General features: G+C 45.1%; 1 protein-coding gene across 3 annotated transcripts in view; it reads right to left on the bottom strand.

The window, feature by feature from the left end:
- The window catches only part of LOC144934512 (zinc finger protein 385D-like), a 49,128-nt gene that overhangs the window by 28,231 nt on the left and 2,623 nt on the right, over nucleotides 1-18,274 (bottom strand). For 2 of the 3 annotated variants that reach the window (XM_078860356.1, XM_078860358.1), the window contains exons 1-3: nucleotides 15,559-15,897; nucleotides 10,214-10,412; nucleotides 1,043-1,153 (exon numbers count right to left, since the gene is read on the bottom strand). In XM_078860356.1, coding sequence (XP_078716482.1) covers nucleotides 1,043-1,153; nucleotides 10,214-10,396 — 294 coding nt within the window. In that variant the 5' untranslated portion in view covers nucleotides 10,397-10,412; nucleotides 15,559-15,897. Of the gene's footprint in view, nucleotides 1-1,042; nucleotides 1,154-10,213; nucleotides 10,413-15,558; nucleotides 15,898-18,274 lie in introns of those variants that run through there. The other variant, XM_078860357.1, reaches the window with a different exon arrangement.

Below are 18,274 nucleotides of genomic sequence, written 5' to 3'. Positions count from 1 at the left end.
TCGCTATTCCGAATGTAAACCCCACAATGTCCTGCCTCCCATACCAAAATCGGTCCCTGCACAACATTACTTAATTATTAAAATTTTCTTCCTTTCATTTCATGGAGAGGTTTATGTTCCTGTTACCACTTAGCAGGAGCCAGTGTCTCTCACTTTGTTTTATCCCCTCCTGCTGCGTCTGCCAGACTTCTCTCCGCCCGCTAATGAGGTGCTGTGATAGGAATAATGTGCCTCCAAGTGCCTCTTAAGCCATCAACTCATCGCCAATCGTTGACCTTCCATTATAATGGGGTATTTTAACTGGACAAGCCGATATCCAAAATCTTTTTAGGGACTAGCGATGACAGCAAAATGGAATCCTCAATAAAAAATATAAAAAACAGAGAGTAAGTATTAAAAAAAATAAGTCCTTTACGTCAAAGTTCAAAGACATCAACAGATTTACGCAACTTGTTCCTCCATTTCATTAGGCGGGCACTCTCCCGTGACTTGCGATTTATTTAATGAGTGCACAAGTCAAGAAGCCAGATTCCTTTTACACCTCGCCTGATCGTACACCACCCGCCTGCCCCCACCACCTTGGAGCTGGGAGCATCTTCTGGTTTGACAGTAAATTGGCATATCGATCTTCTCCGTGTCTATTAAGCTAGATAACTGATGGGAAACTCATGCGCGCTGCATGCAGAAAACAAAAAACGAGCGTGCGCTGTAGCGCACGCGCGCGAGCATCCCCCTGCCGAGACGGCCGCTGAAAGAGATCAATGCTCTATTTAGTGGAGCAGTCTCCTTTGTCCTACGCGATAATAATAATAATAATACGGGCAGCCAACGAAGCAATGAATGCTTTAAAACAAAACAAAAAAATCTGGAGAACAAGTCAATGTTTAGCAGAGCGAACAAGGGGAACGCGCCGCCGTGCTACGTCGTCGTCGTCGTCGGCTAAGCGACGGCGAATCGTCGAGTCGACGGCGCGTGCCTCGTGCGCCTGCTGCGCGCCTCGTGCGCCTGCTGCGTTTACACGACGGGGACGACGGTGCTCGACCTGCGAGTTAAAGCGCAGCTGGCAGATGTTGCAGGTGATGAGCTGCCTCCTCCTGGGTGGCGTGGGAACCCCAAACGTGTGGTTGAGTACCGCCTTCTGCACCGGATCCATCTGTGGGGAAACGCAGGGCACAGCCGTCAGGACAGGGACGAGATCTTCCTTTCGAATTATTTGAACGTTGAGTCGTCCCTCTTCGTTCGTTTGTGTGTTTAGCTATTAATCATTTGTTTTGGAGAAGCCGCTGTGGTGACGGGATGGAGCTCGGAGGGAAAGTGCCGTCTTCGTTTCACCTGGAACAATACGAATCCAGTACACTGCCCAATTCTCCATCGCATTTGAAAACTATGTAGCAAGTTCGTTAAATTACCCCACCCACCCCCTCGGTCCACCCAGAAGTATAAACGGGTTCATCACAAGTTTCATTTATTAGGTATGGCCCTGTGAGCCATGCGGCTCTTGAGTCGGGTGCAACCGCAACAAACTAAATATGAACAGAGGACACTTTAAAGCGACGACGCGCAACAGAAACATCCTGGATAAACCAGCACATCTTCCAGAAAAAACCCCACCGTATTACAACGCTGTGTGCAAAAATCCCAATGTGATGCAAGACAAACAATAACAGTTAGTTGATGGGCAAGTTGTTGTTGGCGAGTGTGGGTAATACTTCGTCCTCTAAGATGTCAGGTCAGCGTGGAGGAGGAGGAGGACTACATCCCCTCGATTTGGGGCTGTCTTCAGAGTTTCCTCTCGTTGAGGCCCTTCTGCCAGCAGTGGCGTGAGCAAGCAATTGCAGGGATGCACCTTTACCGATAAACATTTTGGCCGTACACCTCCGACCAGTTAAAGATGTAGGTGAGCTTCAGAATAACCAAAAATTTGATTTTTTTACTTGGCATACTACATCAACCAATTCAGACTCGCCAGTGAAGGGGCTTCTGGCAGCAGTCACATGAAAAAGCAATGTCAGGGCTGCACATTTTACCTTTGTTTTGGTTGAAGTCTAAATTCGTTGCATTGTTGACTCAAGTAACAGAAGCGCCGTACATAAATTCCACCCTTCTAAAACCGAGGGCACAGGGAAAGTTGCTTTTGTTGTGAGCTGCCCCAGCTCTGTGTCCATCACACCGTGTACACAACAACAACAACAACTCGGTCATCTGGAGTGAAAGACCGGGATTTACTCGACATAACACACACACATACATAAATCACGAAATGCCGATTTATCAGATTAAACGCTGGAGCAAACAAATAAATAAAATGCATTCCCAGAAAAGAAGGAATAATTGACCCCTGAGCTGAGAGACTCTCACAATTGACATTTCCCACAGGCACTGGCAGAACATGATTACTCATGTTTTGCAAGTGCACATGCATGCCACATGTAACACCACGTGCAACACCACATGCACGTGTGTACACGTGTACACACGTACGGCTTTGTTGTCAATCCGCAACCTGACGAGGGCTTCTCCACGCCGCATCGGTCATGGGAGAGGGGCGTTTGACCATACTTCACCATGCGAGTCAGTACCAGTCGATTATGGCAGAGGGCATGGACGTGTGAGCATAGAAGTACAATAGACTTGCTGATGAGCACCAATGCGATGTCTCCCCTGGCACAGCTGAGGCAGATGATCACAGAGCACGTGGTAACGCTGGCTGGCCGGGTCCAGCGAGGTTAAATCCTGGTCATGCTCTGCAATTCAGGATTAATGTACCGTCGCACTCAGAAGCAAAAAAACTGCTCCGCTCTCGCGGCTAGCAACTTAATCACCACATTTATCGGCTTGTCCATCACCGTGATAAAAGAGGAGCACATTGAAATCAATTCTCTGATGCAAAAATTTAATTTATACGCCTGCTTCCCTTGCAGTCACCTTGGATGTTTCATATTCACCTTGTGTGTTGGCATCTCCCATCCGCGCCGCTGCTGCAGGGGACAAAATAATAAGAAGAAGGTGTGGGGGGGGGGGTGTCTGCCGTGTCCCCAAATAAAAAATCAAAGTGCCGGCACGACACAACCAATGACTTCATTTCAAGCGCGGCCAAGATTAATTCCTGAATGAGATTCACAGCGCCCCGGTTCAGTTTATTTTAACAGTGGGGGCATTTAAACGATTGCCTCTTCTAAAGATGCCTGGTCAGCATGGACAAGTAAGCAAAACACCCTCTATATGTATGGGACTCTCTTAAGAATTCCCTCTCGCGGAGGCCCATCTGCCAGTAGTGGCACGAGCAAGGAATTGCAGGGCTGTGTCTTTACCTTATTACTTTTCACGATTTTGGACGTACACGTCGGACCCGTTAAAAAATATATTTGTAGTTGACAGTCGGTTATCATCAAAAAGTGGCTTTTTTTATTTGGGAACAGTATAGCAACCGATTAGGACTGTGATTCAAATATGAATCATTTGTCTGCCTTTATCGATAAGGGAGAAACGCTTGTGAAAAGGAACAACATCGGACGGACACCTTGGGATGGTGACGGCATGTCCAGTTTCATGTGCGTGTCAAAACGTTGGCTTATTCCATGTATAAGCCATGTTTTGTTAAAACCTGGAGATAATTGTCTTCAAAATGACACCCTGTGTTTATGACGAGGTTCATATTTAAAGTTTGTGATGGCCTCATTTGTGGAACAGCCCCTAAAACATTTTAGAAAAATATGCACGCTCCTCCATGCACGTGGATGTATATTTGATCACGCTAACATAAGCTGGTATCATTGTAGCAGATGTTGACAATGTTTGTGTCATAATCGTATAATAATTATCCATGTTCATTTATGTTCAATTCAGTGCTGTTAGTGTAATTCTGAGCATACTTTTAATGTCTCATTATCTGAACTAATTCATCTCTCTTGGTGCATATATGTGGGTGCTTGTGTGTGTTTTTTATGCGTAAATATAGTGGCTAGCAAAATGCGCTACAAACCTGACAATCTGATTTTGATTACCACTCATGACCAACATCGGTGGTAAAAATCTTAACTGGTCCTGGTCCATCTCGAAGGTCATCATCTCTAGCAAGAAACCGTTGGCTCTACGTGGTTCCGGCCACACCACCCCCTTCATGGGCTATGCCAGCCTTGAAGAGGCGTTTGCCGGTGGCACTTGCCCTAACAGCCTGTCTAAGCTATACAAGGAATGTTTGTTTTTTGTGCTAAATTAAATCCACATGAAAACCACTCAAACTTCCGACACTGACATTAACGATGAGAACTGCTGGCTCTGATAAAGGCTCTTAATCTCACAAAAAAAACATTCCATCATGAGCTTCAAAGAAAAAAAGATATGAGGCAATTCCCTTTCCCCGCCCATAACCTTGACAATAACATCTGTGTTTGCGAAGCTTTATTTACGCGTGCACACAATTTCCGTAAAGTGCATTTGTACAATTTGCACCACGTGTACATCTTTCTAAAAGCGCACGTAGAGATGCACATCAGAAAACAATTGTGGGAAATATGGGAACCATTATAATTTGCAATCAAGAAATTCAAATACTAAAATACTCTACGGTAGTTCCTATCTTATCATTGCTTAATGGGGCTTTTTTCATGTGAGCAGCTTAAAAGAAAAAAATCCTCACTCGCTTACTCGCTTGCTTATCTCTGCCGATATGAGGTCGTCACAAATAGCCGACCGCGTCGGGGAAAATAATCCTCTATTGGTGAGGTTCGCTTAGTGCCTGGGAGGGAAATGATTGCACCTCAAGCCGCCCATGGAGCCAGCATGGCCCCACACACACACACACCACTGTTTCCACTAACAGTGATAATAATAAAAAATGGTAATAATAACAATGATAACAATGGTAATAATAACAATGGTAATAATAACAATAATAACAATGGTAAAACTAACAATTGTAAAACAATAACAATAATAACAATGGTAATAATAACAATGATAACAATTGTAATAATAGCAATGGTAATAATAACAATAACAACAATGGTAATAATAACAATGATAACAATGATAATTATAACAATTATAACAATGGTAATAATAACAATGGTAATAATAACAATGATAATAATAATAATAACAATGGTAATAATAACAACAATGGTACTAATAACAATGATAACAATGATAATAATAACAATGATAACAATGATAATAATAACAATGATAATAATAATAACAGTGATAACAATAACAATGATAACAATGATAATCATAACAATAGCTAACGCAGCAAAGGTGCCTCCCTGCAATTATTTGCTCAAACCACTGCTGGCAGAAGGGCCCCCACGAGAGAGAGAGCTCTGGAGAACGCCTCCAGTGGGTGTTGCCTGCTCTTCCACGCTGCCCAAACGTTTTGGAAGAAGCGACGGGGGTTCCCACAATTTGCCCCACCGCATGTGGTCTGCTCGTCGGCTAACTGCGGTTTATTAATTTTATACTTCTGGGTGGACAGAGAGAGGACAATATAATAAACATAATAGTGCTCTTATTCACCCAGAGTATTGAGACCACAGCGTCTCGAGACAGTGTTTCGTTAGTGCACTACGCTAGGGTGTTAGATCCGTTTAATTAATGAGCGTTTGGACTTTATTAATGGCAATTTAAGTGGGTGAAGGTGTACGGTAGTTAGCGCGCTGTTATTCGTGGCCACCGCGATCATCGGCAGCGAGTCATATCATAACCAATCCTGCTCACCACTCACCCGCCCACTTCACCAACTGACACTGACCAGCGTGGTGTAAGTGTGGCCACAAGACCTCTATCACCAACATGGCATGTGAATGCTTTCATCCATTGGTGGATTGAATACGGCTGCAATTGTATTTATTTTAATTATTTTTTTAAAACGGGACCCAGACACAGAATGTCCACTGCCACACGAGAGTTCCTCTTGCCAATTGTACATGGTAGTGCCCATAAACACCTGGCAGGGTCCTGAGAGGTGGTAGCCACTTTGGAAGGCCTTATCCAGCAGTGCATTGAGCATGAATGGCGATGATGATGGCACGTCTAGCAAACATCTATTACGTTCAGTTTCTCTAAATGTAGTTGTGGGAATAAAAAAGGGAATTTTTCATGACCCTTTTGTCCATCGAAACTATATTTTTATTCGCTTTCAATGATGTTCGCAGTGACTAAATAATGCAGTAATGCCCCACAAATTTAATCACGTAATTGCGATAATACCTATTTTATTCCAGACTCTCTTTCAAATTGCTACTGCGTTGGGGATATCTAGATAAATCCATGTATGAGGGGTTGGTATGTGGGAGGAAACCATATTTCCCAGAGAAACCCCACGTATATGAGAACTCTGCACAGATGGGTTTAAGAATCTATTGCTCTACAACTACCGAATCCTGGCCAAATCATAGCCCGAATTTTAAATACCTGGTAGTCCCAGAATAGGTGTAACAAAAAAATCAATTCGTAGAATGATATTGATTTTTAATTTCACATTGCATGTATTGATTTACATGTGTAAGAATTAATGTTTTTTTTTATCAATGTGAATATATTGTGTGAAATAGGATAAATGTGACCCCTGCAGCCACAGGAGGTGTTACCTTCATCAAGATGTTACATGAAGCAAATTTTTTTTTCATGAAATCCTCATACTTTAAATCGTGAAAATGTATCGAATCGCCTCAATAATGACCAAACAATCTCCCATCCAAGTACTAACCAGGCTCAACACTGCTGAGCTTTGTGATAATGGACACAGGCGGGTGCGTTCAGGGTGATTTAGTTGTACGATTCAATATATATTATACATATGTCCATAGATATGGTGTGATGATGCAACTTTACGAGGATTTGGAAATCAGTGGGGAAAAAACAAACTCAAAATGAACGTCTCTAACACCACCAGCTACTTTGCAATGCCCCTACCAGTATCTTAAAAACCTGGTTTCATGAAACGTTGTGTTCAAATCCAAGGTGGATGTGTGTCGTCGTTTTGGATGAAACCATGAAATCAAGGATTAAATAACTTTTTTTACTCTCACGAATCAGACAGTTTTTTTTTAAAGCAGTATTAGCTATGCAGGCATGTGCAATTAATGTAATCTTTGGTGTCTTGCTCTTGTGACAGGCACACAGATCAGCTGTAGTAAGAGTTAATTTTTTTAAATTTATATATGTAATGCAAACACAGCACGTACATGAAAATCATCATAATCATAAGCCATTGACTATCGACTGCTGTAGAAGGCCATCCCATGCGGTCACCATCCACCGTGGTCCTGCGCTTTGCAAGATACATCTCCCCCAGCGCAGGAACTGATCTCATTGTTCAATCTCCATCACGGTCATCCTTTCAGGCGCGTTCTCTCCTCTGCCCAACGTTCCATTATGAGTCTCATCTATTGACCACCATCCCTTCTCACCATAATACGCTCTGTCCAAGCCCACCTTCATGCACATAGGACACCAGAATGCACAATATTCAGACAACAAAAATGACCCACGTCGCTGCAGACATGTCATCCTCGATTCACTTATTTTTCTCCCATGAGTTAAAATTTCACTGCCTTACCACAATTATCGAGTACATCTGCTGACCTTTTCTGAAGCGCAGCGCTACCAGCACTCGGGGCTAATGTGAGCAAGCGCAGCCTAATGGACAGCGGAGATGGCCGAGAGCAGTGGTGAATGATAATTTCATGCGAATGCCCGCATTTAAGCCCAATCACGATCGGCGTGTGACAGTTGCATTGTTGTAATGGTGCGCCACGTGTGGCAGAGGCCTGAAATAAAAGGCTTATTAGAATACAAAATTAAAGCGCACAACCAGTCAGTGGCCGATGCGCATAACAATCAAAGGGATATCACTTTCACAGAGTTCTCCTCGGAAATGCACGATGTCTCCAGAGAATTTCGAGAATATTTCATCACAGGAACAGCACGCAAAAGGCAATCACTTTGGACTTTTTTATTTTATCAGATTTCCCCCACGCCCCCACCACCATGAATGACAGATACATTTATTAGCACCTAATTATACGGTGGCTGAAGACCGAGCTCCGCTCAGGGATGAACCCTGGGTGCTTGTTTGACGGGGCATGAAATAGGCAGTGAAACTTGAAAAAAATACATCTCCATTCAACCGGTTTGTGCAACATTTTTTTTTTTACAAATTCCGAATTAGTTCCATATAATTGGTGATACCCAGAAGTAAGAGTAATTAGAATGTGCAATTAATCAACACTGCCGCACACATTGGTTAGCGGACTGTGCACACCATTCGCTGGACTGCCAATACCGAGACGGGCGAATCTCAGAGGTACAGCTGCTGCAGCGGCGGTGGCAGCGGCAAGAGTCGGCCGATTGACTGAACCTGCGGGGGCAGTCAATCACGCTCCGCGCAAATAAAAAAAAACCATTTCCCAAAGTTATCCGCTGCCGTGCGACGCGACGGTGGCCAATCAGCGGCAAGGTGGTGACCGTCCGTGACATGCCCGTTGCTGAACAGCCTTTTCTATCTCGGTGCACTCGTGGTAAATGCATTATTTAAATAAGCAGAGCTGCACTCCTTCACGCGGTGCACGTTATAGTGGCTGTAATCCCTTCATTAAAACTTGCTAAGAAGGGGCCATTGTTTGCTAAAGGTGGAGGAGGCGGAGGAGGTGGAAGTAAAGCAGGGCGGGGTGGGGGAGCTGGAGGGTGGGTGGAGGGGAGACAGGAGGGGTAAGAGTGGAACTATGGCAAATCGGAACAAGCTGGAGCGAGTAGATCCACAGGGAATGCTCCGGTGCTGTTCCAATCAGGCGCGTGGGAACAATTTTGCAGTCCGGGGGCAAAACAGCTATGGGGGGGGGGGGGTGTTGGGTGCATGTCAAAGAGCCATGAAGGATATTAATTCAGGGGCCGCAGAATGCGCTGAGCACGGCAAGGCGTGCCCCTAATCCAGCACTTTGGATGGAGGAGTTGTTGCAGCATATAACCTCGCACAATCGCTGAGCTGCGAGGTGTCCCATAGATGACAGTACATTGATGGATTCTTGAGTCTGTCTGTGCAGATCTTTGAGTGCGATTTCCTCGTGTGATGGGATTTCTTCGAGGACGCTGAATTCCCTCCACTTGCCTTTTTAAACGCTCTTTCAAAAAGGAATCAGTGAAAAATACGAATTTAGGACCCTCATTAAATTTGTCCTAAGGCTCAGTGAGGTTATCCCGAATAAAATTTGACATTATTATTCTTGTAAGACGTACTCTATCCACTTCCCTTCTAAAAAGTGGATGGGCAAGTGGCCTCTTTTCCCATGTCCTAATCCCATAATTTCAACTGTCTCATGCAGAGAAAGTCTTACCTCCCTTGATACTGCTCCACTGTAGATTTCAAGTGCAGCCATTCTTAAGAGTGGTTTCTCAATTCCTGTCAATGGCTAACATCCATAGCAAGTGGTGACTACACTTGTCCTGATCCTCCCCTAGGTTAACTCGGCCTTAAACGGGAAGGCAATATACTCAGACGTCATGCTTGCCACACGATCCCCCCCCCGCCTTGTGTGGCGTTCTAGCCTTTCGACGGATGCTCACTAATAGCACGTCTTTCTAACAGTCTGTCAGGCTAAATGGAGATCTTTGTCTTTGGTATTTATAATGCAGGCAGGCAATCAGCGTGAGTACATGTTAACCCATTTCTTGAAAACAAAAACGAACTTAAATAGAATATGCTGCCTATATAAAGCTTTACGGGGGAGAGACCTTCACGCCTCATGTTTGGGTTTGTGTGGCGTAGCCTTTATGTGCATGCCAACCTCGTGCGCCGTGCCAGCCAGCACTGAAGGCTGCTCACTAACATAACTTGCTCCAACGGTTTGTATGGATATACAAGGGAGACCTTTATTCTCTGTCGTTTTCGGAAGAAGTTGTGCAATGGTTAATAATGCACTGCACTACACCCCAGTGGCCCAACTTCAATTCCTGGCGATCATCAGTGTGAATATCTAAACCAGTTCTGGACTTCCCCTAGGTTGACTCATCCTCAAATGACTACCTGGTGCAGGGTGTAAACATCGCCACGAGAGAGACAAAGACGGCTGGGCGTGGTATTGGCCACCCCACCCCCTCGTGTGCCATGTCGACCTTCATAGGTACTCGCTAACAGCACTTGCCCCAACAGTCTGCCGAGGCTATACAGGTCATCTTTGTTTGTCATTGTGGGTGCGCACTGCGAGCTACTTGCATTGCTGAAGTTCTGGAAGAGGCCCATGGGAGCGGTGGCCCCGAGTTGGAACGGCAGCATCGGCTTCACGTCCATGACCGCCGCGTACGGCGGGTGGCACAGCGGGTGACACGGCGGCTGGCACGGGGTGGAGGCGGGAGTCGGGTTTGGGAGCGGTACGTGGAGGAGCGCGCTGAGCTGCATGTGGTGGCCCGGCCACCTGCAGAGTGGACACGAGAGCAGAATGACAACGACAATGGTGGTCAACTCTGAGCGGTCCGGGGGGTGGAAAATGAACCCGTAAAAACAAAGTTTTTCACTCTAAATCCTTTATATGCGTGGCGGCTAGAGTCCTCTCGTCCTCTGGCTTGAGATGGCTGCCACCTATGGGTCAGATGATTACCTGCCACCATTAAGCAATTGGTAATTAAATATAAAAACAAATTCCTAAAAAGTGTAAAGTTAAGGAATTTTTTTTCACGAAAATAAATTGTCACGCACAACGAGTCTGTGTGCAAAATGTCAGCTCGATTGGATCACGGGAAGTGGGTTAAAAAACGACCGAAAGATTTGCACGGTCGTAAGCGCGCAAGCAAGCGAACTTAATAAAGGATTTAAAAATACAGACGGACGTTGTAGTGTATTGTTTGACCATTATCATTAGGTGAACTGCAGCACATGCCCCACTGGCGTTGAATTGTTTATATTTAGGCCACGAATACGTGATCTATAATAATCACTTATATTTAACTGTAGTGACGTCTGCTTTTCTTGATTGCCCCATAACAAATTAAAAATAAACCTCGCCATCTGCTGCCTGGTTCGTTATACGCGAGGATCTGTCTGTATTTTGGTGGTGTCGCTACGTTTGCAAATGTTTGTATCTACGGCCCCTTTGTCAATCCACCAATGAAGACCTCCCCACTCCGTGCCAACCATGGTGGTTTTATTTGGCATTATTTCACTACACTAGACGGTATGTATTTGGTGAAGGTAGGGAGCACAGAAGTGCAGTCAAATGTTGTTTTTTCCTGCGTTTACCTTTGCTACATATACCCTACAGTCTGTAAGACCTGTTATGCATGGTGGCAGTCCATCCAGGCTTTGGCCTGCTAAGCTTCCGGAATCTTTAGATATTGGGTGCATTCCTGGGTGATTTTATCGTAGGCTTTAGCGGCGTCGTCGGTATGAATTGACATGCTGGCAGAGCCGGCAGCATGCCACAAAGTCTAACATGAATCTAAGTGTCCTCCATTCGTGGCAAAGGGTCGCACTTAGCGAATGAACACCGGTGTGTCCACGGCAGGCACTTAACCGTTCCAAATAACGAAAATATCAAGACGTGGGCACGTGTACATCAGTATACCAATGCTACCGCATTGGTAGCTTAGGGTTGGCACATGACGAGTAGCCACAGCCATAGCGAGAAATATGCTTGATGTGGTGCGTAGGGTGCAGAAATATTTTCCTGGTCCCCAGTCTGAACAAATGCAGATTAAATTAAACCCTGCACTACATATATATTACATGTATGCAAATGCCCACAAAGGAATGTATACACATATTCCCTATATACCCATCGCACATATAGCATACAACAACCATACGTGCTTTATTCCTGCGCGTATAGACAATAGCAAATAATAGTACCCTCGATCCCGATACCACATGTGCTGGCGATAACAAATATTTTAAAAGCCTCCAAAGAGAAATTAAATTCCAGCTATTTTCCATCAGCGATGGATGACGGCCTCCCCCGCACGATGTTGGTCATGGGGTTTTTTTTTAAACTCGTACTTCAATACGCTGGTCAATGCAGGTTGATGAAGGGGGAGGGAGGGTGCCAGTAAGGACATGACCGATGCTGATATAACCTGTCACTGATGTTAGCGTGGCTGTCAATCTAGGTCCGATCCCCGGATTTCATTGCGCAAAGTGCTAACCACTGTACCACCGCTCCACTCCCCAAAGAGAAATATATGTTGTGATTGCATTTTATCTGAAAACATTGAGCTCGAGCAAAAAAAAACAGGGAAATGAGTGGGGCCAAACTGCGAAGGGAAGGGTTCGCGTAAGGGAGGCGGCAGTGCCCATTTATCAATGTACGGGCTCCTTGGAACACAAACCCAGGGCCCGGCTCAATTTTCAATCGCGGCATTTGCATTGCTGGGGGGGAAATATCCTTTTTTAACTTACAAAACAGCAGCCACGTAGCAACGCTTTGTCCCTACGGCGATGTCGTGTTTTATTGTGGTTTTGAGAAGCGGCGGTTGACAAGAAAAGCTCTTGATGCATTAAGACGGAGAGTGGAAGCGCTCCATCTCAACACACGGGGCTGTAATAATTGCCTTCTCCAGAACGCTGTGCGGCAAAAAAATCGTCACGGGTCATTGTAATTTTGTTTGTTGTTTTCTTCAGCGTCTGATAACACGATTGGGAAAATGCGGTGTCCGATAGCGAAAAGGCATGCATTGCTGCTCGACGCAAATTACATACAAGTGTTTTGTGACCACACGTTCCGCACGCCGAGGGTAATTGGAAGCCAAGGCACTTTGTGGTCCATTTGCCCATACAATCCCGACCGAGAATTTTGTCGATAATAAATTGTCAACACCGCATGCTGTCACGAAGATTGATTATGCAGCGTGAATGCAAAAATGTGCACGACACTTGACGCACGAATCCAACGAAGAATGCATTAGAATGTACTTAACCCCAAAAAAATTCACACACAAACCAAAATCTGCTGCAGGCACCATACAAGGTTGATTTTGAGCTCTCAAACAAGATGTTGACTTTGCTGTAGACAAAGGCAGGTATTGTCTACCAAATACACTACCCCAAAATGTCGACTTAATTATCTAGGCAAGAATCATGATTGGGAAGGTCATGAAGGGCTTACGTGCCCGTAGTACTTAATCTTATATTCCATCGCCGCCTCAAATTTAGTTCATGTGGTTCAGTCATTGCCCGTTGTTCCACTGAAATGGCTTTTATTACCATTTCTTTTCATTTTTTATTCACTGCAATTTATGTGTGTTATAACATATATAAGTAAAAGCATTCATTCCTATTATGAATTCCCCAGCAGCTGAAAAGGTGAATAGTAATCTTTAAAATCAATAGAAGATTTATATCTACTGTTTTGACCAGTGGTGTCATAATTTAATTTAGTGTCCTACATACAAACACATCACCTACACATAGATTAAACATACAACACAATATATGCGCATTTAGCAGAATTATATATTAAATGTACAATACAATTGTGAATGCATAAAGTACATTAAACACCATTCCGCATAGAGAATGCAAGCATCTAAACACACAGCAATGCAGTTTGAGAAGCTATTCTTAAGACGAAATTGTACAAATAAATATCACCGATAGGAAAATAATTTATGAACGAAACACTCGTAAGGAAAAACGTCAATCGATATTGCCATCCACGCATTTTAACAAACGCTTCGCCTTTTACACGAACTGCAGGAGATACACAATATGCCAACTTGGCGTACAAGTTAGCGGAGCAATCAATCCCCCCCCCCCGCGGTGGTACCCGTCCGCTCCTCTCGCCGCCAGTGTGCGCGCACAAGAACGTCCCATCCGCATCTTCCGTCACTCATGCACGGCGATCCCACCAACGATCAATCACGCCAATTTAATTTCTGCGCGCAATTTCAAGGCGTCCCGTCTCGCATCGTTTCGGCAACCTAATTGTTTTTGTTTAGCTCGTCGGGCGAGAGCGACTAATGCGCGTCGCGCACAAGAGATCGTAATCGCCAATCGCCATGGATTCACCGCTGCTGCTACGCGCCGGGCTCTGCCTGCTCCACGGGGCATCAGAAAATCAACTGCAATTTCCACATTTTGGCTGTCCGTGACCAGCACCACCAATCAACTCAACGACGGTGGTGGTGGTGGCAGGAAGGGTCAAGAAAAAAACGACAAGCATGGCGAGTGGTGTCACAGAGGCATGATTTCAGCTGAGGTCTGTCCGGGTTGGGGTGCCCGAGGTAAATATTCCCGCACTCGGCACACCACACCAAGCATACCTATTTTTGTGGCTGTGGCTACCAGTCACCGTACCGCCTATTCCCGTCTTAACAACGACCCAAAACATATTCAGTGAGAAATTAATCCAGTGCCGCGAGGACATTTGCTAGGTACCATGTTTGAATTATTCAGGCCGAAATTAGGATGCGTAATCATGACACCAACGTATAACCAAATCTGCAGATAAGTTTGAAAATGTTGTGCAATGTCAACTGGCTCATAAATCGAATAAATTAATGCATAAAACGAATTTCCCCTCGGAACACAGGTACTATTACTTAGTTTAAATGCAACATATAGGGGTTAACAAACATTTTAGTTGAAAAGTTTCTCTTTAATGAACAAATGTTTATATAAAAGCGAATTTAATTTGTTTTCCATAATATTAAGCACGCATAGTACACACTTGGGAAATTAGGTTCACAACATTTAATCCACTTATTTGAAAACTACGCAAATAATCGGAGTGAGTATATTGTTTATATTATCGCAAGCAGTTGATACGGAAATCGTCAACACTTATCATGGATAGTGAAATCTCATTAACGGTTCCGAGCCGACAGTTCCATGATTTAAAATAAAAAGTCAACAATGTATTACCACAAGGGATAATGCAATCTTCTTACTTTAGGAATTTCACCGATGAGCATTTCACAACTCTATTTTTTTATTCAGGGTAAAACATAAACTTCTCATAAGACAAATTATATTTACAATTGTACCATGGGGAGTTTTTTGTCCTTCAATTAAATTATTCGAATTACGACAATTTTCAGAATGGTGTGGATGAAAGTAGATATAATTTAATCAACAGCATCTATGCAAGCTATTGAGATATATATATAAAACGATCATGTATTTTCATTATGATTTCATTGTTATTAATATGAGATGTATATAAATGTACAAACACCATAACAGATTGTAACAGCACAAATATATTAAAGCAGATTGATAGTTATGTAACCGACAAGCTGACTAAACACTTCGTTGACCCTTAGAATTACCACCTGATACTTCATGCAAACAAAACGTGAATTCTACTGCAAATATCTCAAATTTTATTTACACATATCAGCGGCTTAGCTTCGATATTATCTTTGCCTTTTATTTTTAATATACTCACAAACATGTCGTCGCATAATCACTTTGCCAACACGGTAATCTTTATTGCATCCTCACAATTCCTGTAGGCACAATGTCGTACTTTTTGACGCCTCCAGCGGAGCTTAGCTAAACGAGGCACCCCGTGCTTTACCTCGAAGATAAAACACAAAATACCCCCCCCCCCCTTCCACCATCGTTACCTTTGCGATGTACGAATCTTGAAGCCTTAAAGTCCCACGACAACGGCTGGGTGCCCAGGTCCAATCGCAGCCATCGCAACGTTTACACAGCAGCAGCAGCAACCTCATGGGATGGCGAGTTCGCTCGAAGGTGAGTTTAGCGGACGCAGGAATAAGGGCAAATGAAAAAATAATAATGAAAAAAAAAATAATGCGCTGTACCTACTACTCAAGGCAAGCTCGCACGCACGCCGTCGAAGGCACCCGGCGAACCCACTCGCTAAACTCAAGTGGTGCGCTCCGTCTTTTCTGTGTCACTCTGGCGCGGCGGAGTCAATCGCAATGCTCTCTTTGCTTTGCAGTGCGTTGGCCAATCCAGGGGCTACCGGCGGCCCCCCCCACACTCTCCCGCCTCCCTCACCCCCCCCCCCCATTGCCTTTCCAAAGCTCCAACCAATCGAGGCGTTGCTCCAGCTGCCGGAGTAATCCCGTTCGCGTTCAGCGAGCGGCTCAAGACGCGGAGGAGAGAGAGAGGAAGGTTTTCGCTTAAGGAAAAAGGAGCGGTTGTAGGAAGGGAAAGGGAGTCGCTGTAGGGAGGGCAGGGCGATGCATCGTGGGAGGAGAGGAGATGAGGAGGAGGAAATGGTTTGTGATGGGGTTGGAAGGCGTTTGGGGGGCGGGGGGGGCAGAGAAAAGGGAGGAATGAGGCTGTGGGGTGGCAAGACGGAGATGGGAATGCCGAGGGAGAGAGAGAGAGATGGTATCCCGTACAACTAGAAAGGCTGCCTCTTCCTTGCGAGCAGAGAGGCGGTAACTCGTCTGGTGTCCAATGCTTCCACCACCGTGACCGGCTCTGCTCTTAGGAACGTACAACCAAACGCAGCACACAAAACACGCACAATTTGTACCCCGTTTTCAATATGCAATCAAACCAAAAAAAAAACCCCGACCCTCCCCTACGAATGGACGACTCACGAAGCGCCCTCCGCGTTGCGTTTTCTTCGATGCCAAGGCGCGCCCTGGCCCTCCGTGGCGGGCAGGGTTCGCCGTGAAAGAGCGTCCCCTCCCCCCGTCACCCCCCTGCCGAGCTGTCACCGCGTCCCTCCTTTCATTTCCCACCGTGCCGCTGCGCGCGTGTTTATTGCACCGTATCCACATCTTCTTCTCAGCGGCCGTTAAGGGGCAGCCGGATCAAATTTCCACAGACACCCCCCCCCCCCATGCCTCTACCACCCACACACCACCCACCATCTCACGCCGGCCGACGGAGCATCATCATCTCCGCAGAAACGTGAGATAAATAATAAATAAGTGCGCGACTTCTCTGCGCGAGAACGCGCGCACACACGCGCGCGCGCGCGTACGTTATAATTGAGAGCAAGCCTGTTGGGGGAGCAGAGACACGTTTGAGTTAGCAGATAAGTCACCACCGACCGACTCCGTGAAGCAGGTTTTTTTGTTTGTTGCCAAACTCCAATTCTCGCGACCCACCACAACCGCCCCATCTATCCCGCGTTTACCGCCGCACGCGCCCGATGCTTTTTAAACACGTTCCCACGTGACGCGTTAAACAATTAACTGCGTCCGCGTCGCGTGGAACACACACACTGAGAACTTCATCTTAATTTGACTAGGCCCTATTGACGCAGACGGCCTTAATTGCTTCGCGCGTCACATGGGACGTGTTTAACAATCATCGGACGCGTGCAGCGTTGAACGAGTCCATTTGTATTTGAATGGAGAGAAAATTGGTTGAACGCGGAAATATGGAGCGTGGTGGTGGGTCTCGAGGACTGGAGTTTTCTAAACCCAGCAACGATGGCTGTTCCCTTTGATTCTGCTGACAGAGCCTGGCGCAGTCATTCGATACTTGTAGATATACTTTGCGTATTGTTATGTTAATCATTTTCTCGTGACCGTGCGCTGATCGTTTTACACGGCGCTTCGTATATGTTTGCGTCAGCAAGCACTCGAGTCAATGAAATATAATATGATGTATACACCGCGAGCGTGAACGGCAAACATAAACCTGTTATCATGCATGGGGACGAGATGACAGTGACAATTGTGGCAATGTCAATCGTGGGTGCTGGGAGACTTATTGACGCATACTTTTCTTTATCAAAGAAGGTCCTGCATCGGGATGTTTGACTAAATTCCATGCGTTAGGCTTTTGGCTTCGTGTGGGACGAAACTGAAGCAACGAGAGAAAACCATTCGCGCAAATGATGGATTTAACAATCCATCGTTCTACCGCCATCATCTGACCACCTCACAACCCAAATCGACATCACCTGCTGTTCCCAGGAAGTCTCTCATTCTTGTACTTACCAGCCTCAACCTTATTTTACCTTTCGAGATCTGATTAGATTAGACGTATCTGGGGAGATTTGGTTCTACAGGGTGTTCCAGATGTCTTGTAACCTCCAATTAATTCACCCCTCAAAATGTTTTCCTTATATATTCATTCCTTTTAAAAGAAAACTTACTTAAAAATGTAAAAATATTTCAAGTTTGAGAGAATTAAGTGGGGGGGGGTCACAAGACATCTAGGCCATCGTATAGATTATCAATCAAGGTCAATTGGAGCTTCGAGCCTGTATAAAACCGACACCACCACTGTAACTAAATCGACAACCTTAAGGAAACAACTTTTAACACTGATGGACTTAGCAGCAACTTTTGTTTTGGCCGCACATATCGGTAGGCTTTCCAGATAGGCGCTCACCAATCCATT

The sequence above is a fragment of the Lampetra fluviatilis genome, chromosome 10 (genome assembly GCF_964198595.1).
Source record: "Lampetra fluviatilis chromosome 10, kcLamFluv1.1, whole genome shotgun sequence".
Lineage (NCBI taxonomy): Eukaryota > Metazoa > Chordata > Hyperoartia > Petromyzontiformes > Petromyzontidae > Lampetra > Lampetra fluviatilis.
Note: the sequence above shows the minus strand (reverse complement) of the source record. Positions and strands in the feature narration are given on the sequence as shown.